Here is a 16915-nt window from a genome sequence, read left to right as displayed (position 1 = left end):
CTACAATCTCACATTTGTGGATTGATGCATTGCATTGTAGGAATGTAAACGAGTGCAACATCTGCTCCAATCAGAGAGATCCAGCAGCTGAACTAAAAGTGTTCTTCAGTCAGGAAGAACAAAGTAGCTGTAGCATAAAAGCGCTGCTGCCTTCTATATGTTTAGAATATGTGCTGACATTTAAATAAGCCCATGTGGAAGCATTGCTCTGTGTAAATATGACGCAGGAAGCATTAGGGGCTCTCACACAACATAGGACCAAAAATCTAACAATGCCAAATGGAATGTTTGAATTTAAATGTCTGTCCCCAGAGTTCAGTAGTGCTTGTTCTTTAAAGAAAAAACATCAGCGTTAAGTAAACTAGATGAGCCACCGGTGTACCGCTATAAATACCCATTTCGCATCCAATGGGAAAATAGTTCAGGTTTCCTGCAGCCGGGAAGCGATGCTAAGCTTTCTCTGAGATGTCTCAGAGTAAGAATATGTGTAGCACGAAAGACTCTAGGCATTTTTATGGAAAGTTTAAAATGTTCGTCTTTTGAGCCCGTAGGGTTTCTCTGAAAACTCAGCTCGTCTTCCACATTGGCGTTTCCAAAATGCCCCGAGGCGTTATTGTTGTTCTGAAAGCCTGTGTTTCTCTCTGCGTCGGCCCGGTAACGCCGACCGGTGACCCGTCCTGGGGCAGACTCCACCTCTTGACTGCGGACCACCTGAGATGGCCGCCGGCCTCCCCGTGACCCGTGGAACAGAATTACACTTGGATGGATATCATAACCCAGAAAAGTCCCAGCACACCTTCCCCCCCTCTGAGCTCGGAATTAGTTTCAGACCAGAACTTCTCAAACATACTAGTCCACTAAATGGTTCTGTTCTTCGCTACAACAGCAGCACATTTGGAAAATTGACTGAGTTGCTTCTCGCCTCTGGCACGCCTCTTCTTCTAGACAGCACTAATTGCCGCTCCGCTTAAAATATTCATGTCCAGACGAAATGAACAGTAACGGATGAAATCAGACGCACATAATGCTAAACACGCCATGGTTTATTAAAGCAGCACGCACGCACCAGGTATTCCCATGCAGCAAAAACTATCCTTCCAACAACGGGCACTGAATAAAACACAGTCTTGTCCCATATGAAATAAAAAAAATAAAAAATAGAAGAGTTATGTCATATGCTGCGCCTCCCCACCTGACACCCACTGCTGAAAATCTGATACTCTTTTCTTTTTTTCGCCCCAAAGTGTTGCTTCACTCCCACTGTCCTAAAGCATGTGTCACCCACTTACTTCCTTCACACAGTAGTTAGGTGGTAATTAGACAAACCTCTCACATTATGGAGGATCGTTTTTCTCACTTTCCCAATGAATCATTCCTATTTTCTTTTCTTTCTTTTTTTTGCCATTTTCACATTTTCGATTTCATCCCCGTGACTCAGTGTGCCAGAAAGGGCGTCTATTGTCTTCAGTTTTGAGGCACCTTGTCTTCAGTTTTGAGGCACCTTTTAGGATGACTGCATATGTGGTCAGTTGAAAGGTATCTTAGCAAATTGAAAACTTGTGGCAAGACTTCAGTTAATGTTCTCTCTATCCAATCTGACCCATCTTGAGCAGTTTCACCAAAGAAGAATGGGCAATTCTGTATCCTGTTTTCCTTCCTGTTCAGAATTACGTCGAAATGGAAGGTGGTTCTGTCACAGGGGTCTGCAGTCGGTGCCGTTTTCACCCTCTCGCTAAATAAGTTGCTTAGAATCACAAACATCATATGACTGCTTGAAAAAAAAATTATGTCTTTTTTTTCAAGAATCATTATTTCTGTTTTGGTTTTTGATTGCTTTAAGGTAGCACAAAAGTTTTGCAAAAAGAGGCTGGATGCATTGTCTTCAACGGGATGTGGGATGTTGACATTTGTAGAAAAATGTATATCTACAAAAAATTGGGTAGATAAAAGCTCATTTTTGCCAACCTAATGACAAGAAAATTAAATGCAAATCTTTACATCTATTTGCTAAAACTTGGTTGTTTGTCAATTGGAAAATTAATTAACAGATGTCAAGATTTTCCTTTTCGAGACTTTTTTTTATTATTTTACTTATTCCTTCTCCTTTTCAAACATGTTGAGATTATCGTGTGGGGGGGAAATATGCGTCTCTTGTATTCCTTGTTTATGTGTTATTTATGCTCCCTTCAAATTCAAAATAAATAAATAAATTCATTTGTAACCAAAGTTTTTCAAGAGCCACGTGCGGCTCCGGAGCCGCAGGTTGCAAACCCCTGCCTCTATCACACAACGTCCCGCTCAACAGATGACAAATGTAATTTGACAACATACAAAAAAATCTCCAAGGCATACGAAGGCGCTGTGAACAATCTGTCCAAGTGTTTTTGTTCCCATTACGAACCATGCAAGCCGTCCTAATCCATCACAGATCGTCTTAAGCCGGAGCGACGTTCGCTCGTATGTTTTACAGTCTGCACTAATACTCAGACCTATAGTGAAGACATTTCCTGCTGCGGAATGAAAGGATACCCTCAGGTAGCTCCTAGGAAAAAAGAATGATAAAAAACGAGGGAGACAGGGGTGGGCAGAGGGGGGAGCAGGAAAATCCACAGAGCAGCATGAGGGGCTGTTAAACCATAATGCCCGCCTGAAGATGGGAAAGGGCAGCGACTGAGTAATTTTAGTGCGAGGAAAAGAGGTGGATGACAGGCACATCTCTTTTTAATCACTCTGCCGAAAGACACCTCGGCAGTTAGAGCTGCTAAGTCCACAGAGCTGATGGACGGGGTGGGGGGGTGGGGAGGGGCAAAGGAAGAAAGGAGGAAGCACATAGCCTGGAGGAGGGCAGGAAGCACAATCCCATGATGGTCATATGCATGCACCGCCAAGTAAATGAGGGCCATCCAGCACGCAGGACTACTCACTAAATAGAATTTAATGTTCCCTGGCCTTTCACAGGGCTTTTGGTTATTTCCGCACCCTGTGCATTATGTCAACCTAACAGATTTAATTTGAAATGTTTAACTTGAGAAACCGTCTAAGCTGGAAAGATGTGCACTGAAAACACAGCAGCCCGTGTTCAACGCTCTGATTTCTGATATAGGCTGTATGGGCAGATGCCGAGGGCCGCATTTTAAAAATGGAGCATTCTTTATCTTTTAGCAAGGTATTGAGCAAGTTTTCTATTGCTTATGTTTGTATGCTCGGTGCAGAGTCGGAGCTTCACCCACAACCCATTGATACAAAGGCAATCGTCGGTACTGTTGATAATCTTATGGAAGTTCTGTTGAGAGGTTTTTAAACAGATTTGTTATTACTGGAAGTCAATGACTCGCTTTTTGAAAACAATGTAGATTTGTTGCTCTTGAATGCTAAAGTTGATTTAAAACAAGGATATTTAAAATATTCTGCCATCATTAAACAGCTGTCAAGAGGAGCATTTTTGTTTGCAGTCTTTCTAAACCTTGGATTTTCACTTCCAGTTAAACCCCAAAATATTCATAATCCTTGAAGAGTTAAATTCAAAATAAGATTAAATCAACCAGGAAGTTCATTTTGACAAAGAATGAGACGAGCATTTCTCAAAACATGATTAAATGCTGTAAAATATGTATCTTTTTCTAAATGATATTTTATTAAAAGTGACATGTTAAAAATTATGCACACTCTTCATAGCTTGTATCTGGTTCAAAGCCAACAATTTGTGGACTTTTAGTTGAATGGATCGGCTTTCCGACCCTCTGCCGCACATCGTATTATGTACGATTCATTCATCCTTTTCATTCACTAAAGTTCGTCTGAATAATCCGTGCGACTCCTTTTCGACTTCGAATCAGTCAAACATACACCACCCTTTGTTGCTGACCCCATGTTTACACTCTTCTTCTATTGTTCTGACAATTTGCCTTTGTTCAATGTGTCGAGGTTGTTTAGCCACCTTGACGTCACCATGATCTCCGACTGCGCGCCACAGATCCTTTATACTCTCAAGTCTGGATTCCCGCTGAACTTTAATGCTGCTTCCCGTCAAAAAAAAACATTTTAGGAAAATTACAGGAGGGCAATCATAAATCTGCCAGAGGTATAAATGATTTTGAGCTTATTGATTTAATCAACCCAGTCAAGTGGTCAAAATGTTCACAAGCAGCACTGATAAATCACGTCAAAGCCATCATTTTTGGTTTTATTCTCCCTTTTGAGGCGAATAACAATCAATAATTTTTGACCTCTAATCAGTTCCGACATCCTTTAGGTGAAATATGTTCCCATGACTATGTACTTATGTTTTATGGGATGATAAACCATTTTCAAAATGGGGGTGGGGAGAGCAACTTCGTGCTTATTTATTCATAAAATGTTATTTTCTTAATGTTTAGTTGAAATAACTAAGAACAATATAGAACTGGGATCAATTTGGTGTGATCAATACAAAACAAAGATGTTGACTATCACTGTGTGTTCCAGGATATTGGAGGCTCACTGGTACATTTACACATTTCAGTGACTGTTGTTGTAATATGAAATCAAAGAGCATTGTTTGGCTGCTTTGCACACTGTTTCCTTGCCCGATTCCTGTTGTTCCAAGTGCTTTAAATGCAGGATTAAAGCGTCTTTGGTTGTCTTTCCCAAAAGTTGAGGGCAAATGTCCTTTGCAGGAAGAGGACGGGTGTTTTGTTGTTTCAAAAGGAAACACTAAATCAAGCAGAGTCACATTCAACAACCCTCTTTTACTTTCATCTCTGATCAAATTAAACTCGTTTTGATCTATAATAGAATTATGCCAAGATGAAAAAAAAAAAAAAGATGCGTTGCATTTCCTGTTTACAAAAATGATGCATTGTGTTCTTGGTCCAAAGCAGCGTGTGTCTAATAGATCTTTTATTTTCTGCTTTCTTGGAACCAGTGGGAGCTTTTGTTGCTCCTCCAAAAAGACAGAACAGCAGTAGAAAATTGTGTAAGGGCGTCTGACTGAGAAAAATACATGAGTGGGCGTCAGCATTTCATGGCTATTAAAGATAAGATTTGAAAGAAGAACATTGGCTCTGTACTTAAGAGCGCTGTCCTGAGTAGATTAAGTACTAAGTGGATTCGGGTTAATTTTAGATGTGCTCAATTCAATATTTGACCAACGTTAACCTCAACCTTTTCTCCCCATGTTCTCCCCGCTTCTCTCTCCTCCAGATCGCTGAGACGTCAAACTCTTTCCTGAATCGCATGCTGAACAGAGACACCATCACAAGAATAACATATAAAAGTAAGTGCCTGTGCAGTCATCTACATGACAGAGCATCTCCACCGATTAGATTCTAAGCCGTACAGGAGCTGCTGGGTCATTTTGAAGGCAACTGGCTTTTGATTTTCAGCAGGAGTGAACAAAAAGCACCGTGTTCCTTTCAGTCTGCAGCGCTTCACTGAAATGAGAAAATGTTGCTAACTATGCTAACAAGATAAAGAACTTCCACCCTAAGCAATGTGGCAATTTATAGTAATGTGAAAACGTATTATTATATACACATATTTGTCTAGAGTGGTTCTGCATGGAGATTATATGCATATTAAGTTAATTAGTCTCTCAAAATTGCAGCTATTTTTTTATGCATGGTTGTTTGTCCTGCATGCTTACCAAGCAGGACATGATGGACACTTATAGTTAGAAAACATAAATAACTGTTTTACTATGTTTTATAGACAATACCAGTCCTTATGTCTTCAAACAAGTTTGGGAGCCTTAAATTGTCCTTGTGTGAAGGACATTTGAAATATCCAAAGTAAACAAAATAACAAACGGTAAATAGAATGAATTATAAAGTCGGCATCGACACAATTGTCCTTCAAATGAAAGGGTTAGCTAAGACCTAAACACAGGCCTCAAAACTTTTGCTATCCAGATTTTGGTAGAAAGAGAGAGAGAAAATGATAAATCACAAAATACTGAATTTGTTTAAATAATCGTGTGACGAACTGATTTATTGTTCATCGTGACACTTCGTTGCTGGACCAGAGACACTTCCTGTCCACAGCATCGTCATCCACAGCGAGTTACGTCAGCATTTGTTTCCCCTGCAGGATAAATAAAGTATTTTGGACCGAAATCATGTGTGATACTCCAGAGATATGGTGTGTAAATAATCTGGTGTCAGTTAGACTCAGTTGCTTTTACTGTAAGAGATCGGTGTGTTCAGGTATTCGCTTTGAGAGTCGCCAAGTTTGAGAAAAATTTAACTTTTGCTCCTGGTGCGATTAGACAGTCAATGCATTGCTGCTCAGGATCTTTTGGAGAATCATTATTTTGTTGGAAGATTTAGACGTTGAGATACCTGCCGGTGGGGGGAAAAATAAAATAAAATAAAAACTCTTGATAGCTGGAAGGAGGCTTTTGGCTGCGGCAGAAGTCGACGGCTGCTCTCCAGAGATCCCTCACTCCATCCCACTGCAGAGATTGCCCGAGGCCAACTTAAAAGAAAAGACAAATAATTGGATTAATGGGTTGGAGGTGAGTGGCAGATTACATACGCTGACCCCTGGTGGTTTGGAGGAGTCCCAGGGGGATTTGGGTGCAGCTGGAGGGTGTTGTGCTGTGAGAGGGAATACTTTCAGTCCAAACGACGGGAGCTGCAGAGGATTCTGACAGCTGTCCAAAAACTCAGTCTGATACAGCGCCTCACACACGCTGACTCACACACACACACACCATCACCACCACCCACTCATGCTTCTGAGTTCTGCAGCTGACGCTTCTCCCATCCCAAAGCATCGCAATGCACATATGTGCACTCGTGAAAACAAAGTGATGCATTCACACCATGCATGATTAAGAGATCAGAATTAAAATGTATTGCACAAAAAAATAGCCTGCCTGGATTTCGCAAAATATGTTGTTCACTGAAAACTATTACATTCCAAGAATAATGGCCCAAGTCATTTTTTTCCAACAGTGATTTTTGCAAAAAAAATAAATAGATCTCTTGGCCAAAAAAAGACCTAAGCTATTATTTTAGGAAGGTGACAAATTGTTTTTGAATAAAATCTTGCAGTAATGTTGAGAATAGAACTACAATGAGACTTAAAGATTTTGTGAAATGTTACATAAAAAAATTTGATGGTGGTTGACTTTTACTTTTTTTTTGCTAAACTTGAAAGTATCGGTAAATTCAATTTTGCAAGTAGTACTCATTATGTTGAGGTTCAACGTATAAATATTCTCAAGTCATGAAGGCCATTGGGGAAATAGTCAGCCAGAAGTCGCATGCGGTCTGATGGGTTTAGATTTAAGGTTCTGGCTGGTTGAGCTGGACTGCCTAAATCAATTCTTATTGTCATAATTGAAAAAAACTGCGTCATGTTATTGTCAGACTCGTGTCATCTGCCTTTTCTGGTCTCAACGCCGTCTGCAGACATTTCACTGTGCAAAGCTATTGTGTGATTGGTCTGACTTTCATGGGCGTGTGTTCTTATGTGGAAAACCACGCTACTCAACCTCCATGAGTTGCTGGTCTGATCGCAAGGTAGGATGAATCGTCGGGAAGCACGGATAGTTAGAACACCAGTTTTTTTCAATCAGAGAGCAGATTTTGTGGAGCGGTTTTCCAAGGCCATGATGGCACTACAAAATGCTATTATGTGCTTGGAAAATACATAGTACTGTTCCTTTAAAGAAATGATGATGGGCGAGGTCATATCTTTACAATGAGCCAGGCTAGTTGAAATAGCTTTTATCACTTGATAAATGAATCCATAATGTAAAAACTGGTTTATGTAATCGATCAAGTTGCTGTTGTGACATTGCATTCCCATCAGTTGTCACAAATAAAAGACCAGTCAAACATTTGAACATTTTTGTCTGAAATGTTTGTTTTTCATATTGTAATTCCGTCCCACTATGGATCACGTCACACCAACAGAATCTCACACTAAACCAGCCTTAATGTCGTTTCATTAGTGCTCAAGTTTTCAGCAGTCCACCACTGTGACCCCATCGCAGCAGGCTGTCCATTTTGTCATCCGAGGCTTCAGACTACGACGAGTTACTGGGAGCAGTCTAGTGGAGTGTGAACACAGAGCAAGAGAGAGTCTGTCCAATTAGCATTGTGACAGTGAAGACAGTTTGGATGAAATGGGTTTTGAAGTGCAACACCAACAGCCTGCCACTCACCCGACTGTAAACGCCATGCGAAAGGCAAGGCGAGGAGAAATTAGCTCTGAAACATGAGCTGAAGGCGCGATGAGCAGCGAGGAGCAGTGAGGAGCAGCGAGGAACAGCGAGGAGCGTGTACCCACCAAACCCCCCGCAGAATACCACGCTCAGGTCTCGGTGACAAGACTGGGGTGTGATGAAAGAGTCGAACTGCAGTGCATGTTGTGAAGGGTTCAAACCAACTGCAACGCCTGTCAACATGTCAGTGTCCAGGGTCATAAATATTTCACAACGCTACATTATTACGAGCTTAGAGAGGCTGGGGTTGTTTTCACATAGCGGGCCTCGGCGTGTGAAAGTGTGCAAACGCGGAGACCACTTAATGGGTAGCATTTTCACATTTTTTGGATGCGGGTGAGCTCAAGCCTAACTAATTCTGATTCATTTCATCTGACTGGGGCTGTGCTGTACATGTCCAGCTAACACGGCGAAGCAATCATAACCAGAACTTTCTAACCCAATAAACAAACGATATGCTTAAGTTGACCCAGTAAGGAAAGCAACCACATAAGCAATGGCAGTCATGTGAATGTGATGTGATAAATTGTCATAAAAAAGCACAAGATGATTTATCAAACTATTCGTCTTACAAAAACTTGCTGCTGGAGGCGTTTTCTGGGACGTGTAAGCAGGCTTCAGTCTCATTCTGTCATAAGAGAGACTCCGTCTTAAACGCTTCTGTGCGCAAAAACAATAACATCGGCACGACTACTGTTTAATGCTATTTGATCCAAAGTTGAGCTGAGTGAGACAAAAAGAGTGAAATAGTTTGTGAATATGGAACATATTTTGACTGATGAGTCATCATTTGAAATAATTTTTTTTCAAAAACTTAGGCAAATCGTACTTATGTGACCTACAAATTTAAAGTTCAAACACAACCAGAGCGCAGACATTGTTGTTGCTGATTTTTATGTCTTTTTTCTTTTTCCTCTATGTCTTCCTCTGCAGACGACGCATATCTTCTCACTGGCCTGAACATAGAAGAGATTTACCCAGAAACGAATAGTTTCATCACCTACGAAGGATCAATGACTATCCCTCCATGCTTTGAAACGGCCACATGGATCCTGATGAACAAGCCAGTGTACCTCACACGCATGCAGGTGAGACACAGCCATGGCACCAGTCTGCAGAAAAATCTCGCCTCACTAAAGGCTGCATCCAATTCTTGCCTCTTCCCGGAAAGTAATGCCGTAAAGAGTTTGGTTACACTTCTGTAAGCCTCTCACTCTGTCTCTGTCTCTGTGCCTGCCTCTGTCTTTCCACCTAGATGCACTCCTTGAGGCTGCTGAGCCAGAACCAGCCGTCTCAGATCTTTCTGAGCATGAGCGACAACGTTCGCCCTGTGCAGCCGCTGAACAACCGCTGCATCCGCACCAACATCAACTTCAGCATGCAGGGCAAGGACTGCCCTAACAACAGGGCTCAGAAGCTTCAGTACCGGGGTACAAACGGCACTTTTACTGGCTTTTGCTATTTCGTTCTCCTGAGTATAGTTGCTTCATCAGGACCTCCTGACTAGTTAAACAGGTTACTTATTTTAACACTAAGTAAAACATAAAAACCTTTCATCTACATCCGGTGATTGAAGGAATGTGCAAAATTAAACTTATAACCAACGTCCTACTCATTCTGTCCAAAAAGTTTTTCAAATTCAGACGTTAACGCTCTCTTTTATAGTTTTGCAGTCAGTTTTAGACCATTTGTCAATGGTCAAACGCATAGTTTGGTTGAATTTTGCCCCAATCCTCCTGACAAAATTGACGTAAACAACTCTTGTTTGTAGGGCCCTTTGCTTCCAAACACCTTTTCACCACTGCTGACCTTTATTTTCATGAGATTGACATCGGGTTCTTAATAGAACTACTCCAAAATGTTAACTTTAATGACCTTAAGTAGCCACTTTGCAGCTAAATTGCAAAGTGGCTACAAAAGGGTTTCTAAGCTCAGGTCTTGAGATGTTGGCTTGATGTATGAATGTGATGTTTTTTCCTCATCATGATGCCTTCTATATTTTTTCTACGTACTTCAAGTGTTGGGATGATGTTCCCAGGATGTTTCACTTCTGCTTCTTCTTCCAATGGTGATCAAGACCAAACACTTAGATTTTGGTTTCATTAGACTTTAGGACCAAAAATAAAGGTCTTTGTCCCGGAATTCATTTTGAAATGTTAGGCTGAATAAGTTGCTTTTGTAGTTGTCTCCTTCTACTGTGAGTAGAGTTTCTCTTTGGCTGATTTAGCAAGTATTCCAATGATTTTTAATTAATTTATTTTTTTATCAGAACATTTGGTTATGACCCAATTTGGCTTAAAACAGTCTTGTCACTACTCCCTATAACTCTGAACTCTGTAGTTCAGCTTCCAATCTCCTCTTCACTGTTTCTGGCCAAACATGGAGTTGCTGAATTGTCGCTCCTGAAGCGTAAAATGTGTTTAAGGTGAGCGGTAGCCTCGGCGCCTTCTGCTCATTGTGGGGCTTACTGTACCGTGGCTCACCCAAAGCATGACCATTTTTCTCTTCAACTCGTTCCCTCATTCTTCCTCTGTTCTGCACTGTTCACTCCACCTCCCCCCATAAAAGCAAAACCTCTCCTCCTGTGCAACAGTTTGTGAGATAGAAAGCTTGCACGGCGGACAATGCCGTATAGGCGACACAACATTGTCAAGCTAATTGTTTTTGCAAGTGGAACATTTTCAATTGAGTCTTTAATTTTAGCTTGAATAGGTGAACATGTTTTGATGAGTTGAGGAAATTACCAGGCAGGGAACGACGAGACCCACACCTCCGTCTGAGGAATGAACAACAGTACTAGTGTAATAAGTGGGAGATCAGAATGTTTCTGGACTGGATACTGACAAAACAAAGGGTTTCTGGAAGGTCTGAAAAAGTTTGAAATTTGATTTAATTAATTTTTCTGGATAGGAACAAAAAAGAAAATAGGAGTATCGAGGGAAAATAATTGGCCGGATTTGTTGTTTGTTCTTCCCTCTCGTTCTGTTCTTGCTCTTTTCCCTTCTTCTTTTATGCCTCACTCCTTTATGTCCTGATTTTTTTCTTCGTGCTCTTACTCTTTCTATTCTTATACCTTGCATTCCTTCTGTCTTTGCAATCCATGCATCCGACCTCTCTGTCTTAACTATTATTTCTTTCCTTCTTCCCTTCCTTCCGTCCTTTTAACGCACGCCTCTCTGGGAAAATAAAGTGGACATGTTCCAGACACGGTTCAAAAGACCAACGTGCTTTGATCAAAACGTTAGCGGGGAAATCAAGCTAAAACACTGCCGCTCTGCTGAATCTGCTCGAAGTGTAAAACAAACCCATAAAGACGATGAAAGAATTGAAAAACTATCATTTGAACGGATCAAAAACGAGCCAAAATGGCAAAAGACAAAGTCAATGATCCACATGCAAAGGTGATCAAAGCAGGCTCTACTGTTACCGGTGGGCACTGTAACAATTCAAATGCACCTAATGTCAGGAAGAAGCCCGTGTAACGCCTCAGGTTGAATAGAGCATGTGCCTGGTGGCTCAGGTATGGTGCGATAGCTTCGTTTCTCAAATGTGGAGCTTGTTTACACCACATTACCTGAAAAGGTCATGTTGCCGACTGCTGAAGTGAAAATACTCTTGAGCAAGTTCAGAACTTTAAGCACAATTAATGAGAGTGCAACACATGGGAAGGAGGCCAGCAAGATTACGAATGAATAAACAACGGAAAACTTGCGGATTGGCAAAATATGAAGGGAAAAAAAACAAGAAATTCAGAGAAATTGTTGGATGTCAAGTTGGTGAACTCCATACAAAGATGTGAATCAGCTCTTAGTATTAGTGGTAACACCACAAAATAGCTAAAAGATTCAAAAGTACCTTACTACTTAAAACATGTTTCACTTCATGCTTTTTGAAAATTTTCACATGCCTTTCTTCTTCCGCTCCTAGTTAAAGACAAAACTTCTCTTTATGTCATGATGTGGCGTAGATAAATCTGTTCTTGGGATTTTGAGCATTAGTTGTGTTTTTGTACACACTAATATCCGCTGCACACATCACAGCGTGTGAAGCGTCCAACTGGGCCCATGTTTAACGACTCGCATCTGTATTGTGAGCAAGAGGAAACCCTGGTGGCAAAAAAAGGCACTTTGATGTCACTTTACTGACAATGTGGTTAGTTATTAGTGAACAGTTATTTTAAGCACCTGATTATGTTCCAGTAGCCGTTGCCTTAAACAAACGTGCCAGTTCCCGTTTCAACAAGGTCGGTGTTTTCCTCACCTCTGCTGGCCCTGATACGCCAGTTAAGATTTCCACAAAGGCTGGCACCGGAAAAATAACAGTCCCCTCCTTAACTCCACCTCCAGCCCAGCAGCAGTCAACACACACATTTACATTCACTCCACTCACTCGGGCAACATCCCTCTGAAACAGAGCGCCGTGGCTGAAGATGAAATATGGCCGGCGCTCAGAGGAGGAGGGGGAATGACGGCGCAGAACAGCTGAGCTGTGGAACGTGGTGCAAACTTTTACAGCTATTTTTTTCTTTCAACGCACAAATCATTATTCATGCTGCTTTCCCCCCCCTCCCCGCTCTCTTGCAGTGAATGAGTGGTTGCTAAAGTAGGCGCCTCCCTTCCTCCACCCCTTCGGATGAGCGAGGACGAGAAATGAATGTCGGAGATGGAGAGTGGGAACGAGGCGAGCGGGCGGGACGTCGGAATGTGGAATCGGTCTAAAGGCTTCATCTCATCTGAGAATCTTTCATGACATTGTACAAAGAAAGAAACTGATCACTTTTCTTTTTCTTGAATGAGAGAACTTGCAAACAAAAAGACTCTTCTTTTTCATACATTGAGAACTGTTATAGCCCTCAATCTAACACGTCCTTTCTCTCCCCCCCATTCCCCTACACTGTATGACTACATCTATATGAACATTTTGATACAGATGTTTTTCTTTCTGTTTTGGGGAGGGGCGATCAAAATAGAAGACACTTAAAGTAAAAAAATAAAAAATAAACTAAAATGATTTGATAGCCTCCCAACCAACAGGACAACCTCGGGACATCATAGCCTTTGTACATAAAAAAAAAAAATGAAGATGCTGCCATCAGTGGTACCACAAAACGACAAACCCACCGGTCAGCGCTAAGCAGTGAACGGGACTCAACACGAACATTTCATCACGGTCACCCGTGCGGGGCATGTAATCAGCAGAAAGCAACAAAGACGACACAGCCTTACTTAGTCATCTCTTCTTTTTTTTTTTTTGTTCTTGTCTCCCAAAACTGAGTCATGCTACAGGAAACGAGCAATCCGGCGCCCGGCTCTCGGAGCATCCCGGGCCTCGTGTGTACATATTACTACTATTATCGATACCGACAATGTAAAGAAAAACTGACGAATTACAAAATAAAATCCAAAAAAAAAAAAAAAGAGAGAGAGAGAAAGAGATATATTGAAGTGGGGAAAAAAAAAAAAAGATACAAAAGTTAAGAATTTTAAATAGCTTGGCACACTTTGAATTCTCGAGGGGTTCTCGGTGTGAGCTGATGCCTTTTTTTTCTGTTTTCTTGTTTACAATGGTCATACACTGTGTTTGAGTAATGTTATCGGCCCAATAAATGTCTCTAAAAAGTCCACTGGAGAACGTTTCAATCTGTAAAAAAAATCAAAACAAAAGCCTGATGTCTTTATATCTGCTCCTGTCTGTGTGCTGCTCAAATCACACAGAAAACTCAAGACAAATCTGCATTAAATATCAGGAAAAGTTCACACATGTACAAGTAATCTCATTTTTCTTTCACTGTAAAAGGGATTTAGTTGCACCTGAACAAAACTGTATTGTTTGTTTTGACATGTTCAAGACATAATCTTCAAACCCCCTCTGATATATGGCAGAGTTACCGGTGGATTCAGGTCTTTTTCAGAATGTAAAGTGATATGTTAGGGTTTCGACAGATTTATTTAGCATGCAGGTAGTTTATTTAAAACTCCCCGTGCTCAGAAAAGAGGAATAATTGATTTCAAATTCCCTCGAGGCCTCTTTAAAATCCCTGAGCTCTTTGGTTCCCCACACGATGTTTACGCTCAATTTAAAACTCAGGGGTGCCTGAAGGTTTTAACAAAGGAAGCTTCATTCAAAAGTCTGAGAAACAGATGTTGAAATCAAATGCAGCTCGTGTGATATCTCTGTGTGGGAAACAAAAACCAAAGTGTCCTAATTGATACGTCAGTACAAAATGCATTTCATTTTTTTATTGCATTTTTGAAGACATTTTTTTTTTTTTTTTTTAAAAAGGGTATTTGCATGCGTTTCCATTGGTCGTTGCATCAGTTTTATGTCATCATTAAAATGCGTCCTGCACATCCGAATGTTGAATGTGTTTGTGACAGGATGGTAGCACTGTCTGACATAAACGTGTATTAAATATGTCAATATTCCTCCTTTGGAGGCCCGGAGACTGTGCGTCTGGGGCGGAGCCACGGGGTTGTTGCAGAAAGTGCGGATGCGGTTTTTACAGTCTGGCTTTCTTTTTTCTTTCTCTCTTTCTTTCTTTTCAACTGTCTCATGCACAGCTAGAGCTTATTAGACGCGTACAGTGGAGGCTCTGTCGGAGTTACAGTGACATGTCAGACTCTTTCAGATCACATCGGCGAGCATCAGGGGGGCCAGGAGGACCAAAGAGTCTCCACGCACCAAATGGTGCAGGTCTGGTCTGTGGCAACAGTCGTCAGGGAGGGAGCTGGAGAAAACCTTTTTTTTGTCTGAAGATCTAAAATGACAATATGTTGATCTCTGCGGCTCCATCGGCTGTTCTGAAATCTTAATTTTCCTCAATATTTTTGCTCCAATTTCTTAAAACTGAGCTGCCTTTCTGGGAAATTTCACACAGAATGGCCTGTAACAGAAACTGGAGAAAACCTCCACACCACAGAGGAAGAACTCTGCAAAGAGATCTGGATGTGGGAGGAAAACCTCAGACCTTTTTGCTGTGGACCAATGACAAAAACAATCCACACTGCCTTGCAGTTCTGGAAGCAACGCAACAGAAAACGACTACGTAAAGGGATTGCTCCATTTCTATAGACGGTACGATAACACAGCTGCTTTACCGAGTTTGGTTGCCCTTCATTTGAAGGAGTGTGCATAAGACTGACATGTCATAAACATGACATAACACCATGAACATGAAGGTGTCTTCACGAATGTTTGACTGTTGTCATGCTGTGTCATTATTTAAATAATGACACCTTTAACTCAAAGTTGAACTAAGAGTTGCGTTAAAAGTCTCAACTTTGCATCATTTAGAAGATAACGTCACTTTCACAGCAAGGTTGTGCTAAAACTTGCATTAAAAGTCCATTAAAGGTGTCATGTTTGCATCGTCATTATTTTCCAAATGACATTTAATGTTAACAGTCATAAACATTCATAAACATTTGAGTTTTATTCATCTAGCTTGTCTCATGATGAGAACTTTGCCTTCCTCTGATATTTCCTGACTCTTTATAGTCGTGTAAATAAAGCATACTCCTTCTGGGTTCAGGTATGAAAACATGTTTTTACAAAGTCTTAAAATGAAGCGTGTGTGAGTCAGATTAACTGCAGAGTTTGTAGATTGTTCAAAAACGCAGCACAATGCGTCCTGTGATGATGTTCCTCATTGAACGTCCTTAAGGAAGACCGAGTTCATGTTGTGTCTCTATAATTGTGGAGGAAATTTACACGATTTACAAACACTGGCATCGGATATCGACATCTTGCAAGATCACTGTTTACTTCTAATTCAGTCACATTGAAGAATTTAACCTGTTTAGGTCCAAGGTACTCCAAAAGGAGTTACTGGTTTCATGTTTATCTTGTGTGTGAGGAGTTTACTATCAGATATTCGTTCACTTCTCAGTGAATCACAAATTTTTTGTGAAGGTCTTCTAGTGAAAATGTCGCCAGACTGTGGTTTAATCGTCTCCAGATTATTTGCAATTGTTTTTAAAAATTGATGCTAAGTAGAAGAAACAACGGCTATCTGAAGATTTCTGCTAACATGTACATTCCTTTCTTTTTTTCTGTTTTTTTCTTTTTTGGGGGGCGGCGGGGAGGTTAACACACACTTGACTGTTCAAGCGTGTCTCACTTATATTTTCAAAGGATGTTGCAACACCTGGCTTCGACTCACAATTCTTTCAATCAGATTTTACAAATCTGGAGAACGTTCATCAACTAATGCTAAATCCCAGACTGCTCTTGTACACACAGTACTGACTGTTCAATCATAAACAACTTGCTTGTACATTTGACAGTGTTTATCTTATTAAATTGCTTTTTTTTATTATTATTTTATGATTTATTTTTCCATTACAAAATGATTGCGAAATGCTGTGTACGCTGCCACAGATTACACAAGAATATAGAAACTCACGTTCGCGTTTATGGATAAATTCTCCACCAATTTCCACTCCGTTATGAAGAAACCGTTCTGTTTTGTCCTTTAACAGAGCAAGGATTGTTGCACCAGGACAAAAATGTGCTTTTTAGTAAATTCTTTCATTTCGCACCTGACATTAAATGTCCTCCATAGCCTGGGGTGTTTCTTTTTTTTTTGCTGAAGGCAAATTTCTGAAACTTTTCTGAAAAATCTGGAAAATGGACAACATACTTACTCAAATATTTAAGAAGAGTAGATCATCAAAGGTCAAACAGTTTGGCTTTTCACGGTGA

At 40.8% G+C, this 16915-nt stretch overlaps 1 protein-coding gene across 1 annotated transcript in view; it reads left to right on the top strand.

Annotated features, from left to right (window-relative positions):
- The window catches only part of ca10a (carbonic anhydrase Xa), a 240460-nt gene extending 226627 nt beyond the window's left edge, over nt 1–13833 (top strand). The window contains exons 6-9 of the mRNA XM_055057653.1: nt 5182–5254; nt 9146–9300; nt 9468–9642; nt 12796–13833. Of these exons, the coding sequence (XP_054913628.1) occupies nt 5182–5254; nt 9146–9300; nt 9468–9642; nt 12796–12818 (426 nt within the window). The 3' untranslated portion in view covers nt 12819–13833. The remainder of the gene's footprint in view (nt 1–5181; nt 5255–9145; nt 9301–9467; nt 9643–12795) is intronic.
- Nucleotides 13834–16915: the final 3082 nt, after the last annotated feature.

Source organism: Poeciliopsis prolifica, unplaced genomic scaffold (genome assembly GCF_027474105.1).
Source record: "Poeciliopsis prolifica strain line A6 unplaced genomic scaffold, Auburn_PproV2 SCAFFOLD048, whole genome shotgun sequence".
NCBI lineage: Eukaryota > Metazoa > Chordata > Actinopteri > Cyprinodontiformes > Poeciliidae > Poeciliopsis > Poeciliopsis prolifica.
This window is presented reverse-complemented; position numbering and strand designations above follow the sequence as displayed.